Here is a 26,452-nt window from a genome sequence, read left to right as displayed (position 1 = left end):
GAATTACTATTCTAACGGTTTCTCCATATTGCTGAGAATTTCCGTTTCAGATGGACTTGGTGCCTTGGGCGTTCTCTTTAGCTACAGTTTCCCATAGCCGTATCAGCTAAGAGGCTGGACAACATTCCTTAGGAGGAGTGGTTTCGAAAATCTCTACGTGAACTTAGCTACACCTAGAGGATAGTCCTAATGGGCTCCATTTGGTTATGGGACACACTCCAGAGTTTCCAATGGCAACCATCTATGTCCTTTGCTGCCATCACTGGTGTGGCGGCATATTGGTTATTTCACTTCTCTCTTCCAGTTATCACACTGGGAGCGTAGATGGCCCTGTTCCAGCTCCTGGTATATTTTGATGGATCCTTAGTTTTATGGCTGTGTGTTCTATGGCTAAGATCTTGGTGAACGCATAGCCTGCTGTTGCATCAGAGACAATATCCGGGAGTGGATCTTGTAGGGGGCAAGCTTTCCGTTGTCTCTTGATTTTCAAGCTTGGATGTTTTCCTCTAAGAGGAAGTTTCTGTTTCCTAGATTATCTGAGGATCAGATAAAGGGAGAGCCGTCCTTAAGCTGCGTGGGTCACCTCTCAGACCTGGGAGTGATTGTTCCAGTCCTAACATTGGTGGATTTATAGGAGGCATATCTTCATGTTCTTACCCACAGAGATCATTACAAGTTCCTGAGGTTTGCCTTTCTGGACAAACATTTTCAGTTCGTAACTCTGCCTTTCGGTCTGGCCGCAGCACCCAGACTTTCCCGGCGGTTCTGGGGTCTCTGCTGGCGGTTCTAGGACCACGGGACGTTGCAGAGACGCCTTTTCTGGACGATATTCTGATCCAGGCGTCGTCTTATCAACTGACAAAGTCTCATACCGACATTGTTCTGTCCTTCCTGAGGACTCATGTGTGTAGGTAAATCTGGAATAGAGTTCCCTAGTTCCACAGTCCAGGGTTTCCTTCTTGGGAACTCCAATAGGCTCTCTATCCATGGAAATCTTTTTGACGAGGTCAGAAGATTAAAGATTCTGTACACATACCGAGCACAGTGGAATGGAGTTGTATACAAATCTGTCTCCTCAAATAGATCTAGATCAGGAGACGAGGGACTTTCTTCTATGTTAGTTGTCACTGGATCGTCTATCCCAGGGGTAATGCTTTCGCAGACACTCGTGGGTGATAGTGACAATGGATGCCAGCCTGTTAGGATGGGGAGCAGTCTGGAACTCCCTGAAGGCTCAGGGTGTATGGTCTCGAACAAAGTCTCTACTTCCCCTCAATATCCTAGAGTTGAGAGCGATATTCATTGCGCTTCAGGCTTGGCCACAGTTGGCTTCGGCCAAATTCATCAGATTCCAGTCGGACAATATTCCGACTGTAGCTTACTTAGCAATGACAGAAATTGTCATGATAATTCAGTGGGCGGAGTCTCACTCTTGTTCTCGGTCGGCGATTCACATCCCGGGTGTGGAAAATTGGGAAGCAGATCTTCTGAGCAGTCAGACATTTTAACCGGGAGAATGGGGACTTCATCCGGAGGTATTTGCTAACCTGATTCTAGGATGGGGCAGGCCGGAGTTGGATCTTTTGGCGTCTCGGGGGAATGCACAGCTTCCGAAATACGGATTCTGGTCCAGAGATCCCCAGGCCGAGCTGATAGATGCCTTGGCAGTACCTTGGTCTTTCAGTCTAGCTTACGTGTTTCCTCCATTTGCTCTCCTTCCCCGGGTGATTGTTCGAGTCAAACAGGTGAGGGCTTCGGTGATCCTCATCGCTCCTGCGTGGCCTCGCAGGAATTGGTACGCCGACCTGGTGGGCATGTCATTTCAACCACCGTGGACATTTCCATTGAGGAAAGACCTTCTCAGTGGGGGTCCTTTGGCCTATTGGCTAGGTACACTGTTTCCCAACCTAAAGGTTGTGAGTTTGACCATGGCTACAGAGTTTTTCTGCAGCTAACTGCTTGGATAATCTTATCTAAGCGAGGTTTTTCTGCTTCGGTCATGGATACCTTGATTCAGGAACATAAGCCTGTTACTAGAAAAATTTACCATAAGATATGGAGTGAATAACTTTCTTGGTACGAATTCAAGGTCTACTCATGGAGTAGGGTTAGGATTCCCAGGATTTTTGGTCTTTTCTCTAAGGAGGTTTGGAGAAAAGGTTGTCAGCAAGTTCCTTAAAGGGACAGATTTCTGCTATGTCTATTTTGTTACATAAGCGTCTGGCAGACGTTCCAGATGTTCAATCTTTTTATCAGGCTCTGACTAGAATCAGGCCTGTGTTTAGACCAATTGCTCCTCCTTGGAGTTTGAATTTAGTTCTTAAGGTTCTTCAAGGGGTTCAGTTTGAACCTATACATTCCATAGATTTGCTCGTAGAGTATCTGAGCTTTCAGCATTACAATGTGATTCTCCCTATCTTATTTTCCATTCTGATAAGGTGGTGTTACGTACCAAACCTGGTTTCCTTCCTAAGGTTGTTTCTAATAAGAATATTAATCAGGAAATTGTTGTTCCTTCTTTGTGTCCTAATCCTTCTTCTCAGAAGGAGCGACTGCTACATAATTTGGACGTGGTCCATGCCTTGAAGTTTTACTTACAGGCCACTAAAGATTTTCGTCAATCTTCTTCCCTGTTTGTTGTGTTTTCTGGGAAGCGTAGGGGTCAGAAAGCTACTGCTACTTTTCTTTCTTTTTGGCTGAAGAGTATCACCCGTTTTTGCATATGAGACTGCTGTATAGTAGCCTCCTGATCGAATTACGGTTTGTTCCACTAGGGCTGTGGCTTCCTCATGGGCATTCAAAAATGATGCTTCTGTTGAACAGATTTGCAAAGTTCACACTCTTTCCAAATTTAACAAGTTTGATACTTTTGCCTCGCCCGAGGCTGTTTTTGGGAGAAAAGCAGTGGTTCCTTCCGTTTAGGTTCCCTGTCTTGTCCCTCCTTTTCACCTGTGTCCTATAGCTTTAGTATTGTATCCCATAAGGATGAAATCCGTGGACTCATCGTATCTTGTAAAAGAAAAGGAAATTTATGCTTACCTGATAAGTTTCTTTTACGATACGGCCCACCCTGTGTTTTGTATGACAGGTCTTTTATTTTGTTAAACTTCAGTCACCTCTGCACCTTGGCTTTTCCTTTCTCTTCCTAACTTTGGTCGAATCACTGGAGTGGGAGGGAAGGGAGGAGCTATATATACAGCTCTGCTGCTGTGGTGCTATTTGCAGCCTCCTGCTGACCAGGAGGCGATATCCCATAAGGATGAAATCCGTGGACTCATCGTATCGTAAAAGAAACAAATTTAGCAGGTAAGCATAAATTTCCTTTTGTATGCAGTAGTAAAAAACAGGACCCCCCCCAAAATTCTATAGGCTAAAGTGGCAAGTATTTAGAGTGATGTCCCCTTACACTTAAACAAAAGTAGGAACCTGGCTCTCATAAACCTAAATGGAATGGAAGCCTAATTAATCTAAGTGCTAATACGTGTATTTGTCCTACTATTTCATGTCAAAATGACTGCTGTGAAAAAGGTCTATTACATCAGGTTTGTGCAAGACATGCTTGAACATTACATACACATGTGGCATGAGTTTAATTCATTGGAAGCTTTCTAATAAGACTAACTTTCAATCACATAATTCCATTCAACATGCCAAAGATTACAGAATTTGACAGATATAAAATCTCAAAGGGAAATCAGCAAACAAACTGATGTAGTATTCAAGTTGTTATAAATATATTTGAAGAATCATGAGAGGTCAAGGACAAAAAAAAGACTCGAAAAAAAAATATCTTATGAGAAGTTTCTCAGTTTCTTTTTTGAAAGACCGGAAAAAGTTCAGCAAGGACCTGCTTCAGTATCTGGCAGCTTCATCGAGATGTCAAGTTGACCCTTCTACAGTCTGAAGAAGCTTGATCAGGAATGGTCTTTGTGGAAGGGTAGCAGCCAAGAAACCACTTTTTCGAAAGGGGCACAGGGTGAAAAGGCTAAGATATGCTAAATCTCACAAAGATTGGAATGAAGATCAGTGGAAAAGCGTATTATGGAGTGACAAATACAAGTTTGACATTTTTGGGTCCAGTCGTCGACAATATGTGTGAAGAAGAGTTGGAGAGAGAGATGGAAGAATGAGTGCTTGCGGCCAACAGTGAAACATGGTGGAGGGTCTGTCCTGGTTTGGGGCTGCATTTAAGTCAGTGGTGTTGGCGATATTGTCCTAATTGAGGAGATTATGAATGCTGAAAAGTACAGACAGGTTTTAATTCACCATGCCATTTCTTCTGGAAAGAGCCTGATTGGGAACAGTTTTAATTTTTCAGCATGATAACGACCAGAAGCACACTGCTAAAGCAGTGAAATATTTGGAGAGAAAAACAGCTGATAAAACACTGACAGTCATGGACTGGCCTCCACAGAGTCCAGACCTGAATATTATAGAGGCAGTATGGGATCACCTAAATCTAAAGAACAACTCTGGGAAGTACTGAAAGAAGACTGGTATAATATAGATTTACTTCAGAAAACTTCAGGACAGTCTCCCCAAAAAAGTTCAAGATGTGCTTAGTGCCAAGGGAGGTCAATCTAAATACTGACTTTTGCCTTAAAGGGACAGTCTACACCAGAATTTTTATTGTCTTAAAAGATAGATAATCCCTTTATTACCCATTTCCCAGTGTTGCATATCCAACACAGTTATAATAATATACTTTTAACCTCTGTGATTATCTTGTATCTAAGCCTCTGCAAACTGCCCCTTTTTTCAGTTCTTTTGACAGACTTGCAGTCTAGCCAATCAGTGCCTGCTCCCAGATTACTTCACGTGCACAGTGTTATCTATATGAAATATGTGAACTAACACCCTCTTAGTGGTGAAAAACTGTTAAAATGCAATCTGAAAGAGGTGGGCTTCAAGGTCTAAGAAATTACCATATGAACCTCCTAGGTTAAGCTTTCAACTAAGAACACAAAGAGAACAAAGCAAAATTGGTGATAAAAGTAAATTGGAAAATTGTTTAAAATTACATGCTCTATCTGAATCATGAAAGTTTATTTTGGCCTAGACAGAAGCCATGTAATTCTAGAAATTGTGATTTTTATATTTTGTGTACATATTTCCTGTATTTTCTGTTTGTATCGTAATAAAGAGACCAAAAAATAAATATGGATGGTCATTAAAACTTTGTTAAAAAATAAATCAAATGGTGGCCTAAGACTTTTGCACGGTACTATAAATATATATCTATACTATAATTGCGTTTGTAATGTCCGTTGCCGTCGGCAGTTGCGCACGCATCCTCAATGGAATGTTGGCAGCACGAGGACAAAATAATTCTGCATCCAGGTGAATTCCGAAAATGGCAGGGTGGTGAAAGAATCCACCGAAGGTGGATTCTTTCACCACCACGCTGCATCCCGGTGGATTCCTAAAATGGCAGGGTGGTGAAAGAATCCACCAAAGGTGGATTCTTTCACCACCACGCTGCATCCCGGTGGATGCAGCGAAGGCAAATGGAGCAACAACTAATCGCCCATATTAAAGTATTAAAAAGAAAAAAACTAACCGCCCGCATCAAGTATTAAAAAAAAAAAAAAAAAAAAAAAAAACACAGCCCGCACGAAATATAACAAAAGAAAAATCCTACATGAAGTATTAACTTCTAAACCGCAAAATCCCTACATCGCAATAAACCTATTTTCCCTATTAACCCCTACATCGCAATAAACCTATATACCCTATTAACCCCTAAACCGCAAAACCCCTACATCTCAATAAATCTAATTAACTTATTAACCCTTTAAACCGCTAAAACCCACAATGCAAATAACTATTTAAATAACAAAGTACCATAACCTAACACCCCCTATCCTAACAACCCCTAACCTAACACCCCATTAAATAAACCCAAATGACCTAAAGTAATACATTCTAAAGTTACAAAAATTAAAAAAAAAAAGCTAACATTACAGAAAATAAAAAAATCAAATTACCAAATTTTACAAAATTAAACCTAATCCCTATGAAAATAAAAAAGACCCCCCAAAATAAAAACACCCCCTACTCTAAGAATAAACTACCAGTAGCCCTTAAAAGGGCGTTTTGCAGGGCATTGCCCCAAGATAATCAGCTCTTTTAGAAAAAAATATACAAAGTCTCACCTAACATTAAACCCCCCACCCTCCAAAATAAAAGAACCTAACACTAAAAAAACCTAAACTACCCATTGCCCTGAAAAGGGCATTTGTTCGTGCATTGCCCTTAAAAGGGCATTTTAGCTCTTTTACTGCCCATTCCTAATCTAAATAAAAACATAATTTATGCTTAACTGATAAATTTATTTCTCTTGTAGTGTATCCAGTCCACGGATCATCCATTACTTGTGGGATATTCTCCTTCCCAACAGGAAGTTGCAAGAGGATCACCCACAGCAGAGCTGCTATATAGCTCCTCCCCTGCCATATCCAGTCATTCGACCGAAACAAGCCGAGAAAGGAGAAACCATAGGGTGCAGTGGTGACTGTAGTTTAATTAAAATTTAGACCTGCCTGAAAAGGACAGGGCGGGCCGTGGACTGGATACACTACAAGAGAAATAAATTTATCAGGTAAGCATAAATTATGTTTTCTCTTGTTAAGTGTATCCAGTCCACGGATCATCCATTACTTGTGGGATACCAATACCAAAGCTAAAGTACACGGATGATGGGAGGGACAAGGCAGGAACTTAAACGGAAGGAACCACTGCCTGTAGAACCTTTCTCCCAAAAACAGTCTCCGAAGAAGCAAAAGTATCAAATTTGTAAAATTTGGAAAAGGTATGAAGCGAAGACCAAGTTGCAGCCTTGCAAATCTGTTCAACAGAGGCCTCATTTTTAAAGGCCCAGGTGTAAGCCACAGCTCTAGTAGAATGAGCTGTAATCCTTTCAGGAGGCTGCTGTCCAGCAGTCTCATAGGCTAAACGGATTATACTCCAAAGCCAAAAAGAAAGAGAGGTTGCTGATGCCTTCTGACCTCTCCTCTGTCCAGAGTAAACAACAAACAGGTTAGATGTTTGGCGAAAATCTTTAGTAGCCTGTAAGTAAAACTTCAAGGCACGGACTACGTCTAGATTATGCAAAAGACATTCCTTCTTTGAAGAAGGATTAGGACATAATGATGGAACAACAATCTCTTGATTGATATTCTTGTTAGAAACCACCTTAGGTAAAAACCCAGGTTTTGTACGCAGAACAACTTTATCTGAATGAAAGATCAGATAAGGAGAATCACAATGTAAGGCAGATAACTCAGAGACTCTTCGAGCCGAGGAAATAGCCATCAGAAAAAGAACTTTCCATGAAAGAAGTTTGATATCAATAGAATGAAGGGGTTCAAACGGAACCCCTTGAAGAACTTTAAGAACCAAGTTTAAGCTCCATGGAGGAGCAACAGGTTTAAACACAGGCTTAATTCTAACTAAAGCCTGACAAAATGCCTGAACGTCTGGAACTTCTGCCAGACGTTTGTGTAAAAGAATAGACAGAGCAGAAATCTGTCCCTTTAAAGAACTAGAAAAGATTCAACATTCACACAAATTCTTCTTGAATACCAAATACAGCTTCTTGGTAGTATAATATAATTCACTCTGTAAGTTTAGTCCATCTAGATGCTCATTTGATGTAATGTCCCTCTTACAGTATATTGGCAAACCCAGGTATAGTGAAGCTTGTTGTCCCTTTAAACAGACATAATGTTGCTTTTGCTGTATATTCAATTCTAGTAACGATACTTTGTACACAAACACAAGCAAAACTGCTAAATCACCAATACCTGGGGAGGAACTTATGTGGTATCAAGTGTTTAACCATAACAACAGTAAGATGTAAAAGGATTGTACCTCAATCTTGAAGGAATTACCCCACACCGGATCCCGCAATGGCTGGGTAGCCCTCTGTGTCGCTCCGGTCCCACTTGTTGCAGGAAGGGGTAAAGAAAAACACTTCACGGCACTTGCTGGACTTTAGTACATAAGTAAGTAGATATGCTGTGAGCCTTTGCTTGACGTGACTATTCAGTCAAATGTATGATGAATCAAAATGTTATAGATGCTTCACGTAAACACAGTTCATAGATTTTGTACACTCCTAATATGTATTTCCATTGATGTATAACCCCATACCGGTACAAATAGTGTAAAATACCCAGTTCTACTCACCGCAGAGAGGGGATATGCACGCCGGGCACACCTGTGTTCCAGCACCTTAAATGAAAGCCGCTCTCAGAATGAATAGCACAGAGGAAAAATAATAGTTCAACTGTTTCCCAGCAGCGTTTCCCTTGCGCTGGTAAATAAATAAATAGTATATATATATATATTGGAAATGTGAATATTGGTGTATTCTTTATATATATATTAGCTTTCCTGGGTTGTATAATATAACATTATGTTATACAATATATTCTATTAATGCACAGTAATTTCTATTGTGGATATCCTAGGGTCCTCATTATATTATATTATATTATCCATGAGGCTATGAATTCCATGTAGAGCAACCTAGATCCACTTGCTATTGCATATATGTGCATAAAAGAAAGAGAATTAAACCCATTAAATTAGGTATTTATTTCTGTATATTCCATTAATTTTTTAAGAACCAATACACTCCAGTTTAAATTATAGTATCAACCCAGTATCATTCACAAATTTGCTTGACAGATAACGTGTAGCTTAGTCATGTAAGTATGTCTTGCTTCAGAATTCCCCTGTAAAGAAAATTATAGAAACAGCTATAAGTACTTGAATGAATAAATTGTTATTTTTAAGTATACAATTATCGCTATTAACATGAGGTTTTGAGTGTTACATTTATACCTTGATATGTTGTACCTAGGTCGCATAACCATATAAGAATATGTATTGTCATTTAAATGTTGGTATACCAAGGGTTAACTGACAATCAGGTATAAATGATTGATGAGGGACACAGCTGCTATCCCTGATGAAGTGCCCCTAGAGGGCAGGAAACGCGTCGGAGAGCAGCTAACTCCCTGTGTGCTAGGGTAACTCCCTTGAGTTTGTGCTTGTGAAATTTTAAATGTATTAATTAAAGTTTATATTTTTTATCTTCATACTCGCCTGTGCAGCCTTCAACTTTTTTCCTATCTTTTGGATTTTTCCTTTAAAGAACTAGCTGATAATCCTTTGTCCAAACCCTCTTGGAGAAAGGACAATATCCTAGGAATCCTAACCCTACTCCATGAGTAATTTTTGGATTCACACCAATGAAGATATTTACGCCACATCTTGTGGTAAATTTTCCTGGTGACAGGCTTTCGTGCCTGTTTTAAGGTATTAATTACTGACACGGAGAAGCCACGCTTTGATAGGATCAAGCGTTCAATCTCCATGCAGTCAGTCTCAGAGAAAGTAGATTCGGATGATTCAAAGGACCTTGTATTAGAAGGTCTTGTCTCAGAGGCAGAGTCCATGGTGGAAAGGATGACATGTCCACTAGGTCTGCATACCAGGTCCTGCGTGGCCACGCAGGCGCTATCAATATCACTGATGCTCTTTCCTGTTTGATTTTGGCAATCAGACGAGGGAGCAGAGGAAACGGTGGAAACACAAGCCAGGTTGAAGAACCAAGGCGCTGCTAGAGCATCTATCAGTGCCGCTTCTGGGTCCCTGGACCTGGATCCGTAACAAGGAAGCTTGGCGTTCTGGCGAGACGCCATGAGATACAATTCTGGTTTGCCCCAACGGAAAACCAATTGAGCAAACACCTCCGGATGGAGTTCCCATTCCCCCGGATGAAAAGTCTGACGACTTAGAAAATCAGCCTCCCAGTTCTCTACACCTGGGATATGGATCGCTGACAGGTGGCAAGAGTGAGTCTCTGCCCAGCGAATTATCTTGGAGACTTCTGACATCGCTAGGGAACTCCTGGTTCCCCCTTGATGGTTGATGTAAGCCACAGTCGTGATGTTGTCCGACTGAAATCTGATGAACCTCAGTGTTGCTAGCTGAGGCCAAGCCAGAAGAGCATTGAATATTGCTCTTAACTCCAGAACTCCTCTAATTTTTTTATCCATTGGATCTGAAAAAGCACAACTGTCCTCAACCGGGATAGTGGTACGCTTTGCTAAAGTAGAAACTGCTCCCTCCACCTTAGGGACAGTCTGCCATAAGTCCCGTGTAGTGGCATCTATTGGAAACATTTTTCTAAATATAGGCGTGGGGAAAAGGGCACAGCGGGCCTATCCCACTCCTTACTAATAATTTCTGTAAGCCTTTTAGGTATTGGAAAAACATCAGTACTCACCGGCGCTGCATAGTATTTATCCAGCCTACACAATTTCTCTGGCACTGCAATTGTGTCACAGTCATTCAGAGCAGCTAATACCTCCCCAAGCAATACACGGAGGTTCTCAAGCTTAAATTTAAAATTAGAAATCTCTGAATCAGGTCTCCCTGATTCAGAGACGTCACCCACAGACTGAAGCTCTCCGTCCTCAGGTTCTGCATATTGTGACGCAGTATCAGACATGGCTCTTACAGCATCTACGCGCTCTGTATCTCGTCTAACCCCAGAGCTATCGCGCTTGCCTCTCAATTCAGGCAATCTGGATAATACCTCTGACAGGGTATTATTCATGATTGCAGCCATGTCCTGCAAAGTAATCGCTATGGACGTCCCTGATGTACTTGGCGCCATCCCTTGAGCGTGCATCCCTTGAGCGGGAGGCGAAGGGTCCGACACGTGGGAGAGTTAGTCGGCATAACTACCCCCTCGACAGACCCCTCTGGTGACAATTCTTTTATAGATAAAGACTGATCTTTACTGTTTAAGGTGAAATCAATACATTTAGTACACATTCTCCTATTTTAAACATAATGAACAAGTATTCTCTGTTTCAGACATGTTTGTACAGACTAGCAATGAGACTAGCAAGCTTGGAAAACACTTTAAAGCAAGTTAACAAGCAATATAAAAAACGTTACTGTGCCTTTAAGAGAAACAAATTTTGACAAAATTTGAAATAACAAAATTTTTACAGTGTATGTAACAAGTCAGCAGAGCATTGCACCCACTTGCAAATGGATGATTAACCCCTTAATAACAAAAACGGAATAATAAATGACAAAAACTTTTTTAAACACAGTCACAACAACTGCCACAGTCTACTGTGGTTGTTACCCTCCTCAAACACGACTTTGAAGCCTTTTGAGCCCTTCAGAGATGTCCTGTATCATGCAGAGGGAAGCTGAATGTCTCTGTCAGTATTTTTATCTGCACAGAAAAGCACTAAAATAGGCCCTTCCCACTCATATTACAACAGTGGAAAGCCTCAGGAAACTGCTTCTAGGCAAAAATCAAGCCAGCCATGTGGAAAAAAAACTAGGCCCCAATAAGTTTTATCACCAAGCATATATAAAATCGATTAAACATGCAAGCAAACGTTTTATATTGCACTTTTATAAGAGTATGTATCTCTGTTAATAAGCCTGATACCAGTAGCTATCACTGCATTTAAGGCTTAACTTACATTAATCCGGTATCAGCAGCATTTTTCTAGCAAATTCCATCCCTAGAAATATGTTAACTGCACATACCTTATTGCAGGAAAACCTGCACGCCATTCCCCCTCTGAAGTTACCTCACTCCTCAGAATATGTGAGAACGGCAATGGATCTTAGTTACTTCTGGATCATAGAAATCACAGGCAGATTCTTCTTCTAATGCTGCCTGAGATGAAACAGTACACTCCAGTACCATTTAAAAATAACAAACTTTTGATTGAAGTTAAAAAACTAACTATAATACACCACTCTCCTCTTACTACGTCCATCTTTGTTGAGAGTTGCAAGAGAATGACTGGATATGGCAGTGAGGGGAGGAGCTATATAGCAGCTCTGCTGTGGGTGATCCTCTTGCAACTTCCTGTTGGGAAGGAGAATATCCCACAAGTAAAGGATGATCCGTGGACTGGATACACTTAACAAGAGAAACAAATCCCCCCAAAAAACCTTAAAAAATCCTAAGTCTGACCCGCAGGTTGGTACTCACGGTTCCTGAAGTCCGGCGGAGAAGGTCCTGTTCCAGGCGGTAAAGTCTTCCAAGAACATCCTGCCCGGAGCGGTGCTGAAGACCGCGGAGCTGAAAACTGGCGACCATGGAGGATCCTCTTCGTACTATCTCCGTCGTACACTGAATAGTGAATTCAAGGTACGCGATTAAAGATGGCGTCCCTTGAATTCCTATTGGCTGATTTGATTCTTCCATATCAAATCATCCAATAGGATGAGAGCTGCTCAAATCCTATTAGCTGTTCAAATCAGCCAATAGGAGGAGAGCAAGTAAAATTTTATTGGCTATTCAAATCAGTCAAAAGAATTTCACTTGCTGTCATCCTATTGGCTGATTTGAACAGCCAATAGGATTTGAGTAGCTCTCATCCTAATGGAGGATTTGATATGGAAGAATCAAATCTGCCAATAGGAATTCAAGGGACGCCATCTTTAATCGCGTACCTTGAAATCACTATTCAGTGTACGGCAGATATCGTACAAAGAGCATCCTCCACGCTCCATGGATCCGCAGTCGCCCGGTCTGCAGTTCCAGGGTCGCCGGTCTTCAGCACCGCTCCGCGCAGGTTGTTCCTGGAAGAAGAAGAGGTAGCGCTTGGAAGAAGACTTCACCGCCTGGAAAAGGACCTTCTCAGCCGGACTTCAGAAACCGTGAGTACCAACCTGGGGGATAGATTTAGTATTTTTTAAGGGTTTTTTGGGGGGTTTGTTTTATTTAGATTAGAAGAGTTAAATGCCCTTTTAAGGGCAATGCAAAAACAAATTACCTTTTCAGGGTAATGGGTAGTTTAGGTTTTTTATTGTTAGGTTCTTTTATTTTGGGGGTGGGGGGGTGGGGGGGTTTAATGTTAGGTGGGACTGTGTATATTTTTTATAATGTTAGCTTTTTTAGTTTAAAAAATAATTAGACTGCCTCTGGGCAGGCTTATCGACTAGTATATATTTAAAATAAAAAAGGCTCTATTTATGTTTAAATTGAGTGATAGCACAAATGATAAAAGTTGTATTTTGGACACATTTTTTCTGAAATTCCGGGTAGAGAAGGGGTTAACCTAAGCAGTGAAATATTGATGAGCCTAGAAAGGGATTTAAGACTGTAAAATCTTTTCTTCTGATTTCCCAAAATAAACTACTCACCAATTAAACTAGTTGATAAATTTACTATAGATCCAGATAATCTGCTTGGCTGTGTATTTTGTGGTACAAACATTGCTCTGAGTGTCCATTTATCTTCTAAAAACCCAGCTTGTGATTCGCTGTTACTAACAGATTCATTATTATCAGTTTCATCATTTGTACTTGCCATCTGGTAAGCAAGGTTTGGCTGTTCAGGCTGATACCTGTAAAAAAGAAAAATAGTCTGTGTCATTGTTTATGAATAATAAAATATATTTTTCCCTTATCATTTAAAGGGATAGTAAACCCCAAAATTTTATTTTATGATTCAGATATAGAAGATACAATTTTAAACAAGTTTTCAATGTAATTCTATTATCAAATTTTCTTCATTCTCTTGTTATCCATTGCTGTAGGGACAGCATTGCACTGCTGACAGGGAGCTGAAAATATCTATTTAGCCAATCACAAGAGACAAATGTGTGCAGGCACCAATTAGCAGCAGCTCCCACTAGTGTGTGATATGTGTGTATTCATGTTTTTTAACAAGGGATACTAAGAGAACGAAGCACATTTGAAATCATGAAACTTGCATGAATCATGCAAGTTTAATTTTGACTTTCCAATCCCTTTAAGAAATTATAAGATAAGACGCACTTAAAAGGGACACTCAAGTCAAAATAAACTTTTATGATTCAGATAGTGCATGCAGTTTTAAGACACTTTTCAATTTAAGTCTTATCAAATTTTGCAGTCTTTTTATATGCACACTTTCTGGGGAACAAGATTCTACTGAGCATGTGCACAAGCTCACAGGGTATACGTATACTAGTCTGTGATTGGCTGATGTCTGTCACATGATAAATGGGGTCGAAAAAAAAAATCTAGTGCTTATTTGAAATTCGGAGGTGTTAAATCATTGTATTTTTATTATGCACTTGTTAATTATGCAAATTCTGCAGCATTGAGTGATCCTTTAAAAAGGACAGTAAACATTTGAAAAGGCAGACATTTGTTGCGTTGCTATAGAATAACATATCAGCCAAATCTAAAACAAATTATGTTAAAATAAATTAACATATTGTTTGCTCCAATTGTCTTTTAATGACCAAACTCTACAGAACACTTGTCTTATTTGGAAGAGCCAATCTGGGCTTCAGTCTGCGACAAGGCTAGCCACGGTCATTATGTTAGTATAAAGTGTATGGTTTTCAGCTTGCTAACCAAATGAATGTGGCTAGCTGTGTCTACTCCAGTAACAAGTTCTGATTGGCTACTCCAAATTAGGCAAATAGTGGGTAAAGTTTGGCCAGTAAAAAAAAACTTCTCCAAAAAAAAAACATGTTTACATACTAACCTAAAATGTTAATATTTTGCAAGATCGCAAAAACAAATCTCATAATTGCAAGGTGTTTTAATATTAAAATCAATGTAATTTAAATGGCCTGTAAGTTGTAAAACATTTTTACAATATTGTAAAGAAAGCAGAATTAATTTTTTTTATGCTTACCTGATAAATGTATTTATTTCTAGACACGGTGAGTCCACGGAATCTTCAATTACTGTTGGGAATATCACTCCTGGCCAGCAGGAAAAACATAATTTATGCTTACCTGATAAATTTATTTCTCTTGTAGTGTGTTCAGTCCACGGGTCATCCATTACTTATGGGATATATTCTCCTTCCCAACAGGAAGTTGCAAGAGGATCACCCAAGCAGAGCTGCTATATAGCTCCTCCCCTCACATGTCATATCCAGTCATTCGACCGAAACAAGATGAGAAAGGAGAAACTATAAGGTGCAGTGGTGACTGGATTGGACTGAACACACTACAAGAGAAATAAATTTATCAGGTAAGCATAAATTATGTTTTCTCTTGTTAAGTGTGTTCAGTCCACGGGTCATCCATTACTTATGGGATATCAATACCAAAGCTAAGTACACGGATGATGGGAGGGACAAGGCAGGAACATTAAACAGAAGGAACCATTGCCTGTAGAACCTTTCTCCCAAAACCAGCCTCCGAAGAAGCGAAAGTGTCAAATTTGGAAAATTTGGAAAAAGTATGAAGTGAAGACCAAGTTGCAGCCTTGCAAATCTGTTCAACAGAGGCCTCATTCTTAAAGGCCCAGGTGGAAGCCACAGCTCTAGTGGAATGAGCTGTAATTCTTTCAGGAGACTGCTGTCCAGCAGTCTCATAGGCTAAACGTATTATGCTACGAAGTGAGAAAGAGAGAGAGAGGTAGCCGAAGCCTTTTGACCTCTCCTCTGTCCAGAGTAAACGACAAACAGAGAAGAAGTTTGTCTAAAATCTTTAGTTGCCTGTAAGTAGAACTTCAGAGCACGGACCACGTCTAGATTATGCAAAAGACGTTCCTTCTTTGAAGAAGGATTAGGACATAATGATGGAACAACAATCTCTTGATTGATATTCCTGTTAGAAACAACCTTAGGTAAAAACCCAGGTTTCGTACGCAGAACTACCTTGTCTGAATGAAAGATCAGATAAGGAGAATCACAATGTAAGGCAGATAACTCAGAGACTCTTCGAGCCGAGGAAATAGCCATCAAAAACAAAACTTTCCAAGATAAAAGCTTAATATCAATGGAATGGAGGGGTTCAAACGGAACTCCCTGAAGAACTTTAAGAACCAAGTTTAAGCTCCACGGAGGAGCAACAGCTTTAAACACAGGCTTAATTCTAGCCAAAGCCTGACAAAAGGCCTGGACGTCTGGATTCTCTGCCAGACGTTTGTGTAAAAGAATAGACAGAGCTGAAATCTGTCCCTTTAGCGAACTAGCGGATAAACCCTTTTCTAAACCCTCTTGTAGAAAAGCCAATATCCTAGGAATCCTAACCTTACTCCATGAGTAACTCTTGGATTCGCACCAATATAAATATTTACGCCATACCTTATGGTAAATTTTTCTGGTCACAGGTTTCCGAGCCTGTATCAATGTATCAATAACCGAATCCGAAAACCCACGCTTTGATAGAATCAAGCGTTCAATTTCCAGGCAGTCAGCCTCAGAGAAATTAGGTTTGGATGGTTGAAAGGACCCTGAATTAGAAGGTCCTGCCTCAGAGGAAGAGACCATGGTGGACAGGACGACATGTCCACTAGGTCTGCATACCAGGTCCTGCGTGGCCACACAGGCGCTATCAGAATTACCGATGCCTTCTCCTGTTTGATCCTGGCAATCAGTTGAGGTAGCAACGGAAATGGTGGAAACACATAAGCTATGTTGAAAACCCAAGGGGCTGCTAACGCATCTACCAGCACCGCTCCCGGGTCCCTGAACCTGGATCCGTAACAAGGAAGCTTCGCGTTCTGGCGAGATGCCATGAGATCCAGATCCGGTTTGCCCCAACGACGAATCAGTTGAGCAAATACCTCCGGGTGAAATTCCCACTCTCCCGGATGAAAAGTCTGGCGACTTAGGAAATCCGCCTCCCAGTTCTCTACGCCTGGGATGTAAATCGCTGACAGGTGGCAAGAGTGAGACTCTGCCCAGCGAATTATCTTTGAGACTTCCAACATCGCTAGGGAACTCCTGGTTCCCCCTTGATGATTGATGTAAGCCACAGTCGTGATATTGTCCGACTGAAATCTGATGAACCTCAGTTTTGCTAACTGAGGCCAAGCTAGAAGAGCATTGAATATTGATCTTAATTCTAGAATGTTTATTGGAAGTAGTTTCTCCTCCTGAGTCCACGATCCCTGAGCCTTCAGGGAATTCCAGACTGCTCCCCAGCCTAGAAGGCTGGCATCCGTTGTTACAATCGTCCAATCTGGTCTGCGAAAGGTCATTGCTTTGGACAGATGAACCGGTGACAACCACCAGAGAAGAGAATCTCTGGTCTCCTGGTCCAGATTTAGCAAAGGGGACAGATCTGAATAATCCCCGTTCCATTGACTGAGCATGCATAGTTGCAGCGGTCTGAGATGCAGGCGCACAAATGGCACTATGTCCATTGCCGCGACCATTAAGCCGATTACCTCCATGCACTGAGCTACTGATGGGCTTGGAACGGAATGAAGGACACGGCAAGCATTGAGAATCTTTGATAAACTGGACTCCGTCAGGTAAATCTTCATCTCTACAGAATCTATGAGTCCCTAGAAAAGGAACCCTTGTGAGTGGTAACAGAGAACTCTTTTCCACGTTCACTTTCCACCCATGCGACCTCAGAAATGCTAGAACTATCTCTGTATGAGACTTTGCATTCTGAAAACTTGACGCTTGTATCAGAATGTCGTCTAGGTACGGAGCCACCGCTATGCCTCGTGGTCTTAGTACCGCCAGAAGTGAACCCAGAACCTTCGTAAAAATTCTCGGGGCCCGTGGCTAACCCGAAGGGAAGAGCCACAAACTGGTAATGCCTGTCTAGAAAGGCAAACCTTAGGTACCGATAATGATCTTTGTGAATCGGTATGTGAAGGTAAGCATCCTTTAAGTCCACTGTGGTCATATATTGACCCTCTTGGATCATGGGTAGGATGGTTCGAATGGTTTCCATCTTGAACGATGGTACCCTTAGGAATTTGTTTAAGATCTTTAAGTCCAAGATTGGTCTGAAGGTTCCCTCTTTTTTGGGAATCACGAATAGATTTGAGTAAAATCCTTGTCCCTGTTCCGATCGCGGAACTGAGTGGATCACTCCCATGAATAAGAGGACTTGAACACATTGTAGAAATGCCTCTCTCTTTACTAGGTTTGTTGATAACCTCGATAGATGGAACCTCCCTTGTGGAGGAGAGGGTTTGAAATCCAGAAGGTATCCCTGAGATATAATCTTCAACGTCCAAGGATCCTGCACATCTCTTGCCCAAGCCTGGGCGAAGAGAGAAAGTCTGCCCCCCACTAAATCCGTCTCCGGATAGGGGGCCCTGTCTTCATGCTGTCTTAGGGGCGGGAGTAGGCTTTCTGGCCTGCTTGCCCTTGTTCCATGACTGGTTGCCTTTCCAACCCTGTCTGTAACGAGCAGTAGTTCCTTCCTGTTTTGGAGCGGAGGAAGTTGATGCTGCTCCTGCCTTGAATTTACGAAAGGCACGAAAATTAGACTGTTTGGCCTTTGGTTTGGCCCTGTCATGAGGAAGGGTGTGGCCCTTACCTCCCGTAATGTCAGCAATAATTTCCTTCAAGCCGGGCCCGAATAAGGTCTGCCCTTTGAAAGGAATGTTAAGTAGCTTAGACTTGGAAGCTACATCCGCTGACCAGGATTTAAGCCAGAGCGCTCTGCGCGCTTGTATGGCGAATCTGGAATTTTTAGCCGTAAGTTTGGTTAGATGTACTACGGCATCTGAAACAAACGCATTAGCTTGCTTAAGGGTTCTAACTTTGCACAAAGCCTCATCCAATGGCGCTGTGCGAATCGCCTCTTCCAGACACTCAAACCAGAATGCCGCTGCAGCCGTGACAGGCGCAATGCATGCAAGAGGCTGCAATATAAAACCCTGTTGAACAAACATTTTCTTAAGATAACCCTCTAATTTTTTTATCCATTGGATCTGAGAAAGCACAGCTATCCTCCACCGGGATAGTGGTACGCTTGGCTAAAGTAGAAACTGCTCCCTCCACCTTAGGGACCGTCTGCCATAAGTCTCGTGTGGTGGCGTCTATAGGAAACATTTTTCTAAATATCGGGGGAGGGGAAAAAGGCACACCGGGTCTATCCCACTCCTTACTAATAATTTCTGTAAGTCTTTTTGGTATAGGAAAGACGTCAGTACACACCGGTACCGCATAGTATCTATCCAACCTACACATTTTCTCTGGAATTGCCACCGTGTCGCAATCATTCAGAGCCGCTAATACCTCCCCTAGTAACACACAGAGGTTCTCAAGCTTAAATTTAAAATTTGAAATTTCTGAATCCGGTCTCCCCGGATCAGAACCGTCACCGACAGAATGAAGCTCACGTCTTCATGTTCTGCAAATTGTGACGCAGTATCAGACATGGCTCTCGTGTCATCAGCGCGCTCTGTCCTTAACCCAGAGCTATCGCGCTTGCCCCTTAATTCGGGCATATTATATAATACTTCTTTCATAACATTAGCCATATCATGTAAAGTGATTTGTAAGGGCCTAGATGTACTTGGCGTCTCAATCCTACGCATCTCCCGAGCGGGAGACGCAGGTACTGACACGTGAGGAGAGTTAGGCGGCATAACTTCCCCCTCGTTGTCTGGTGATAGTTTCTCTATCGGTACAGATTGACTTTTATTCAAAGCAATATCAATACAATTGGTACACATTGTTCTATTGGGCTCCACATTGGCTTTTGAACATGATGAACAAACAGTTTCCTCTGAATCAGACATGTTTAAACAGACTTAGCAATGAAACTAGCAAGCTTGGAAATCACTTTCAATAAGTTTACAAGCAATATAAAAAACGCTGCAGAGCTTCAAAAATACAGATATAATTAAACAATTCTTAACAAGAAGTGTATTATTAGCAGAGGATTGCACCCATTAGCAAAAGGATGATTAACCCCTCAATACCCAAAACGGATAAAACGGATATCAATTAAGATTTAACGCTTTTAATCACAGTCAAGCACACTGTCACAGATCTGCTGTGACTGATTACCTCCCTCAAAATGAATTTTGCAGACCCCTGAGCTCTCTAGAGACGTCCTGGATCAAGGAAGAAGAAGCAGGAAGACTGTGCTAGAATTTTAACTGCGCAACAAGGCGCTAAAACAAGGTCCCTCCCACTCCTATTACAACAGTGGGAGCCCTGATATAACGGTTTCCATGCAGAAAATATATGTTAGCCATGTGGAAAAAATCATGCCCAAAGAGATTTATCACCAAAGTACCTCATAAAAACGAATAACATGCCAATAAATGTTTTATTAAAAAACGACATTTTCCAATGTCATGCAAAGTTATCACTAAGCCTGCTACCAGTCGCTACCACTGCAGATAAGGCTTAAGTATTATTTCAGTTTTAACAGCATTTTCTCAGTCAAATTCTAGTCCCTAGAAAATAACTCGACTGCGCATACATTTATCAGCCTGATACCAGTTGCCACTACTGCATTTAAGGCTGTACTTACATCATACGGTAACAGCAGTATTTTCGTAGTCAATTCCATTCCCAGAAAATAATGTACTGTACATACCTCATTTGCGGAGGACCCCGCATGCTATTCCCAGTTTCTGAAGTTACCCCACTCCTCAGAATGTCGAGAACAGCCAGTGGATCTTAGTTACGCCTGCTAAGATCATAGAAAAAAAACGCAGGCAGTTTCTTCTTCCAAATACTGCCTGAGATAGAAAAACAGCACACTCCGGTGCCATTTAAAATAACAAACTTTTGATTGAAGAATAGTTAAGTAAAAACTCCAGCTCCTCTCGCGACCTCCTTCTTTGTTGAGGGTTGCAAGAGAATGACTAGGTATGACATGTGAGGGGAGGAGCTATATAGCAGCTCTGCTTGGGTGATCCTCTTGCAACTTCCTGTTGGGAAGGAGAATATATCCCATAAGTAATGGATGACCCGTGGACTGAACACACTTAACAAGAGAAAACAGGAGGAGGCAAAGAGCACCACAGCAAAGCTGTTAAGTATCAATTCCCTTCCCACAACCCCCAGTCATTCGACCAAATGAAAAGGAGAAAAAAAGTAAATAACACAAGGTGTAGAGGTGCCTGAGATTTAGACAAAAAAACTGCCTGAAAAAAGGGGTGGGCCGTGGACTCACCGTGTCTGGAAATAAATAAATTTATCAGGTAAGCATACATTTTGTTTTCATTCTTAAAGGGACACTGAACCCAAAAATGTTATTTCGTGATTCAAAGCATGCAATTTTAAGCAACTTTCTAATTGACTCCTATTATCAAATTTTCTTCATTCTCTTGGTATCTTTATTTGAAAAGCAAGAATGTAAGTTTAGATGCCGGCGCATTTTTTATGAACAACCTTGGTTGTTCTTGCTGATTGCTGGATAAATTCACCCACCAATAAACAAGTGCTGTCCAGGGTCTGAACCAACAACTGTCTGGCTCCTTAGCGTAGATGCCTTCTTTTTCAAATAAAGATAGCAAGAGAATCAAGAAAAATTGATAATAGAAGTGATTTAGAAAGTTGCATGCTATATCTGAATCACGAAAGAAACAATTTGGGTTCAGTGTCCCTTTAAGACACGGTGAGTCCACGGATTAATCAATTACTGTTGGGAATCAATACCCAAGCTAGAAGACACCGATGATTAGGGAGGGATAAGACTGGTAACCTAAACAGAAGGCACCATCGCTTGAAGAACCTTTCTCCCAAAAGAACCTCAGCTGAGGCAAAAGTATAAAAAACAGAATTTATGTTTACCTGATAAATTACTTTCTCCAACGGTGTGTCCGGTCCACGGCGTCATCCTTACTTGTGGGATATTCTCTTCCCCAACAGGAAATGGCAAAGAGCCCAGCAAAGCTGGTCACATGATCCCTCCTAGGCTCCGCCTTCCCCAGTCATTCGACCGACGTAAAGGAGGAATATTTGCATAGGAGAAACCATATGATACCGTGGTGACTGTAGTTAAAGAAAATAAATTATCAGACCTGATTAAAAAACCAGGGCGGGCCGTGGACCGGACACACCGTTGGAGAAAGTAATTTATCAGGTAAACATAAATTCTGTTTTCTCCAACATAGGTGTGTCCGGTCCACGGCGTCATCCTTACTTGTGGGAACCAATACCAAAGCTTTAGGACACGGATGAAGGGAGGGAGCAAATCAGGTCACCTAAATGGAAGGCACCACGGCTTGCAAAACCTTTCTCCCAAAAATAGCCTCAGAAGAAACAAAAGTATCAAACTTGTAAAATTTGGTAAACGTGTGCAGTGAAGACCAAGTCGCTGCTTTACATATCTGATCAACAGAAGCCTCGTTCTTGAAGGCCCATGAGGAAGCCAGAGCCCTAGTGGAATGAGCTGTGATTCTTTCAGGAGGCTGCCGTCCGGCAGTCTCATAAGCCAATCTGATGATGCTTTTAATCCAAAAAGAGAGAGAGGTAGAAGTTGCTTTTTGACCTCTCCTTTTACCAGAATAAACAACAAACAAGGAAGATGTTTGTCTAAAATCCTTTGTAGCATCTAAATAGAATTTTAGAGCGCGAACAACATCCAAATTGTGCAACAAACGTTCCTTCTTTGAAACTGGATTCGGACACAAAGAAGGCACGACTATCTCCTGGTTAATGTTTTTGTTAGAAACAACTTTTGGAAGAAAACCAGGTTTAGTACGTAAAACCACCTTATCTGCATGGAACACCAGATAAGGAGGAGAACACTGCAGAGCAGATAATTCTGAAACTCTTCTAGCAGAAGAAATTGCAACCAAAAACAAAACTTTCCAAGATAATAACTTAATATCAACGGAATGTAAGGGTTCAAACGGAACCCCCTGAAGAACTGAAAGAACTAAATTGAGACTCCAAGGAGGAGTCAAAGGTTTGTAAACAGGCTTGATTCTAACCAGAGCCTGAACAAAGGCTTGAACATCTGGCACAGCTGCCAGCTTTTTATGAAGTAACACAGACAATGCAGAAATCTGTCCCTTCAAGGAACTTGCAGATAATCCTTTCTCCAATCCTTCTTGAAGAAAGGATAGAATCTTAGGAATTTTTACCTTGTCCCAAGGGAATCCTTTAGATTCACACCAACAGATATATTTTTTCCATATTTTGTGGTAAATTTTTCTAGTTACAGGCTTTCTGGCCTGAACAAGAGTATCAATAACAGAATCTGAGAACCCTCGCTTTGATAAGATCAAGCGTTCAATCTCCAAGCAGTCAGTTGGAGTGAGACCAGATTCGGATGTTCGAACGGACCTTGAACAAGAAGGTCTCGTCTCAAAGGTAGCTTCCATGGTGGAGCCGATGACATATTCACCAGGTCTGCATACCAAGTCCTGCGTGGCCACGCAGGAGCTATCAAGATCACCGATGCCCTCTCCTGATTGATCCTGGCTACCAGCCTGGGGATGAGAGGAAACGGCGGGAATACATAAGCTAGTTTGAAGGTCCAAGGTGCTACTAGTGCATCTACTAGAGTCGCCTTGGGATCCCTGGATCTGGACCCGTAGCAAGGAACCTTGAAGTTCTGACGAGAGGCCATCAGATCCATGTCTGGAATGCCCCACAGTTGAGTAATTTGGGCAAAGATTTCCGGATGGAGTTCCCACTCCCCCGGATGTAAGGTCTGACGACTCAGAAAATCCGCTTCCCAATTTTCCACTCCTGGGATGTGGATTGCAGACAAGTGGCAGGAGTGAGTCTCCGCCCATTGAATGATTTTGGTCACTTCTTCCATCGCCAGGGAACTCCTTGTTCCCCCCTGATGGTTGATGTACGCAACAGTCGTCATGTTGTCTGATTGAAACCGTATGAACTTGGCCTTTGCTAGCTGAGGCCAAGCCTTGAGAGCATTGAGTATCGCTCTCAGTTCCAGAATGTTTATCGGTAGAAGAGATTCTTCCCGAGACCAAAGACCCTGAGCTTTCAGGGGTCCCCATACCGCGCCCCAGCCCATCAGACTGGCGTCGGTCGTGACAATGACCCACTCTGGTCTGCGGAAGCTCATCCCCTGTGACAGGTTGTCCAGGGACAGCCACCAACGGAGTGAATCTCTGGTCCTCTGATTTACTTGTATCGTCGGAGACAAGTCTGTATAGTCCCCATTCCACTGACTGAGCATGCACAGTTGTAATGGTCTTAGATGAATGCGCGCAAAAGGAACTATGTCCATTGCCGCTACCATCAAACCTATTACTTCCATGCACTGCGCTATGGAAGGAAGAGGAACGGAATGAAGTATTTGACAAGAGTTTAGAAGTTTTGTTTTTCTGGCCTCTGTCAGAAAAATCCTCATTTCTAAGGAGTCTATTATTGTTCCCAAGAAGGGAACCCTTGTTGACGGAGATAGAGAACTCTTTTCTACGTTCACTTTCCATCCGTGAGATCTGAGAAAGGCCAGGACAATGTCCGTGTGAGCCTTTGCTTGAGGAAGGGACGACGCTTGAATCAGAATGTCGTCCAAGTAAGGTACTACTGCAATGCCCCTTGGTCTTAGCACCGCTAGAAGGGACCCTAGTACCTTTGTGAAAATCCTTGGAGCAGTGGCTAATCCGAACGGAAGTGCCACGAACTGGTAATGCTTGTCCAGGAATGCGAACCTTAGGAACCGATGATGTTCCTTGTGGATAGGAATATGTAGATACGCATCCTTTAAATCCACCGTGGTCATGAATTGACCTTCCTGGATGGCAGGAAGAATTGTTCGAATGGTTTCCATTTTGAACGATGGAACCTTGAGAAACTTGTTTAGGATCTTGAGATCTAAGATTGGTCTGAACGTTCCCTCTTTTTTGGGAACTACGAACAGATTGGAGTAGAACCCCATCCCTTGTTCTCCTAATGGAACAGGATGAATCACTCCCATTCTTAACAGGTCTTCTACACAATGTAAGAATGCCTGTTTTTTTATGTGGTCTGAAGACAATTGAGACCTGTGGAACCTCCCCCTTGGGGGAAGCCCCTTGAATTCCAGAAGATAACCTTGGGAGACTATTTCTAGCGCCCAAGGATCCAGAACATCTCTTGCCCAAGCCTGGGCGAAGAGAGAGAGTCTGCCCCCCACCAGATCCGGTCCCGGATCGGGGGCCAACATCTCATGCTGTCTTGGTAGCAGTGGCAGGTTTCTTGGCCTGCTTTCCCTTGTTCCAGCCTTGCATTGGTCTCCAGGCTGGCTTGGCTTGAGAAGTATTACCCTCTTGCTTAGAGGACGTAGCACTTGGGGCTGGTCCGTTTCTACGAAAGGGACGAAAATTAGGTTTATTTTTGGCCTTGAAAGACCTATCCTGAGGAAGGGCGTGGCCCTTGCCCCCAGTGATATCAGAGATAATCTCTTTCAAGTCAGGGCCAAACAGCGTTTTCCCCTTGAAAGGAATGTTAAGCAATTTGTTCTTGGAAGACGCATCCGCTGACCAAGATTTTAACCAAAGCGCTCTGCGCGCCACAATAGCAAACCTAGAATTTTTCGCCGCTAACCTAGCCAATTGCAAAGTGGCGTCTAGGGTGAAAGAATTAGCCAATTTGAGAGCACGGATTCTGTCCATAATCTCCTCATAAGAAGGAGAATTACTAGCGATCGCCTTTTCTAGCTCATCGAACCAGAAACACGCGGCTGTAGTGACAGGGACAATGCATGAAATTGGTTGTAGAAGGTAACCTTGCTGAACAAATATCTTTTTAAGCAAACCTTCTAATTTTTTATCCATAGGATCTTTGAAAGCACAACTATCTTCTATGGGTATAGTGGTGCGTTTGTTTAGAGTAGAAACCGCCCCCTCGACCTTGGGGACTGTCTGCCATAAGTCCTTTCTGGGGTCGACCATAGGAAACAATTTTTTAAATATGGGGGGAGGGACGAAAGGTATACCGGGCCTTTCCCATTCTTTATTTACAATGTCCGCCACCCGCTTGGGTATAGGAAAAGCTTCGGGGGGCCCCGGGACCTCTAGGAACTTGTCCATTTTACATAGTTTCTCTGGGATGACCAAATTCTCACAATCATCCAGAGTGGATAACACCTCCTTAAGCAGAGCGCGGAGATGTTCCAACTTAAATTTAAATGTAAACACATCAGGTTCAGCTTGTTGAGAAATTTTCCCTGAATCTGAAATTTCTCCCTCAGACAAAACCTCCCTGGCCCCCTCAGACTGGTGTAGGGGCCCTTCAGAAACAATATCATCAGCGTCCTCATGCTCTTCAGTATTTTCTAAAACAGAGCAGTCGCGCTTTCGCTGATAAGTGGGCATTTTGGCTAAAATGTTTTTGATAGAATTATCCATTACAGCCGTTAATTGTTGCATAGTAAGGAGTATTGGCGCGCTAGATGTACTAGGGGCCTCCTGTGTGGGCAAGACTGGTGTAGACGAAGGAGGGGATGATGCAGTACCATGCTTACTCCCCTCACTTGAGGAATCATCTTGGGCATCATTTTCTCTAAATTTTGTGTCACATAAATCACATCTATTTAAATGAGAAGGAACCTTGGCTTCCCCACATTCAGAACACAGTCTATCTGGTAGTTCAGACATGTTAAACAGGCATAAACTTGATAACAAAGTACAAAAAACGTTTTAAAATAAAACCGTTACTGTCACTTTAAATTTTAAACTGAACACACTTTATTACTGCAATTGCGAAAAAGTATGAAGGAATTGTTCAAAATTCACCAAAATTTCACCACAGTGTCTTAAA

At 42.1% G+C, this 26,452-nt stretch overlaps 1 protein-coding gene across 1 annotated transcript in view; it reads right to left on the bottom strand.

Annotated features, from left to right (window-relative positions):
• SLC7A1 (solute carrier family 7 member 1) overlaps positions 1 to 26,452 on the bottom strand; it is a 189,150-nt gene that overhangs the window by 45,057 nt on the left and 117,641 nt on the right. Inside the window, exon 9 of the mRNA XM_053708477.1 lies at positions 13,204 to 13,406. Within this exon, the coding sequence (XP_053564452.1) occupies positions 13,204 to 13,406 (203 nt within the window). The remainder of the gene's footprint in view (positions 1 to 13,203; positions 13,407 to 26,452) is intronic.

Source organism: Bombina bombina, chromosome 3 (genome assembly GCF_027579735.1).
Source record: "Bombina bombina isolate aBomBom1 chromosome 3, aBomBom1.pri, whole genome shotgun sequence".
Taxonomy (NCBI): domain Eukaryota; kingdom Metazoa; phylum Chordata; class Amphibia; order Anura; family Bombinatoridae; genus Bombina; species Bombina bombina.
This window is presented reverse-complemented; position numbering and strand designations above follow the sequence as displayed.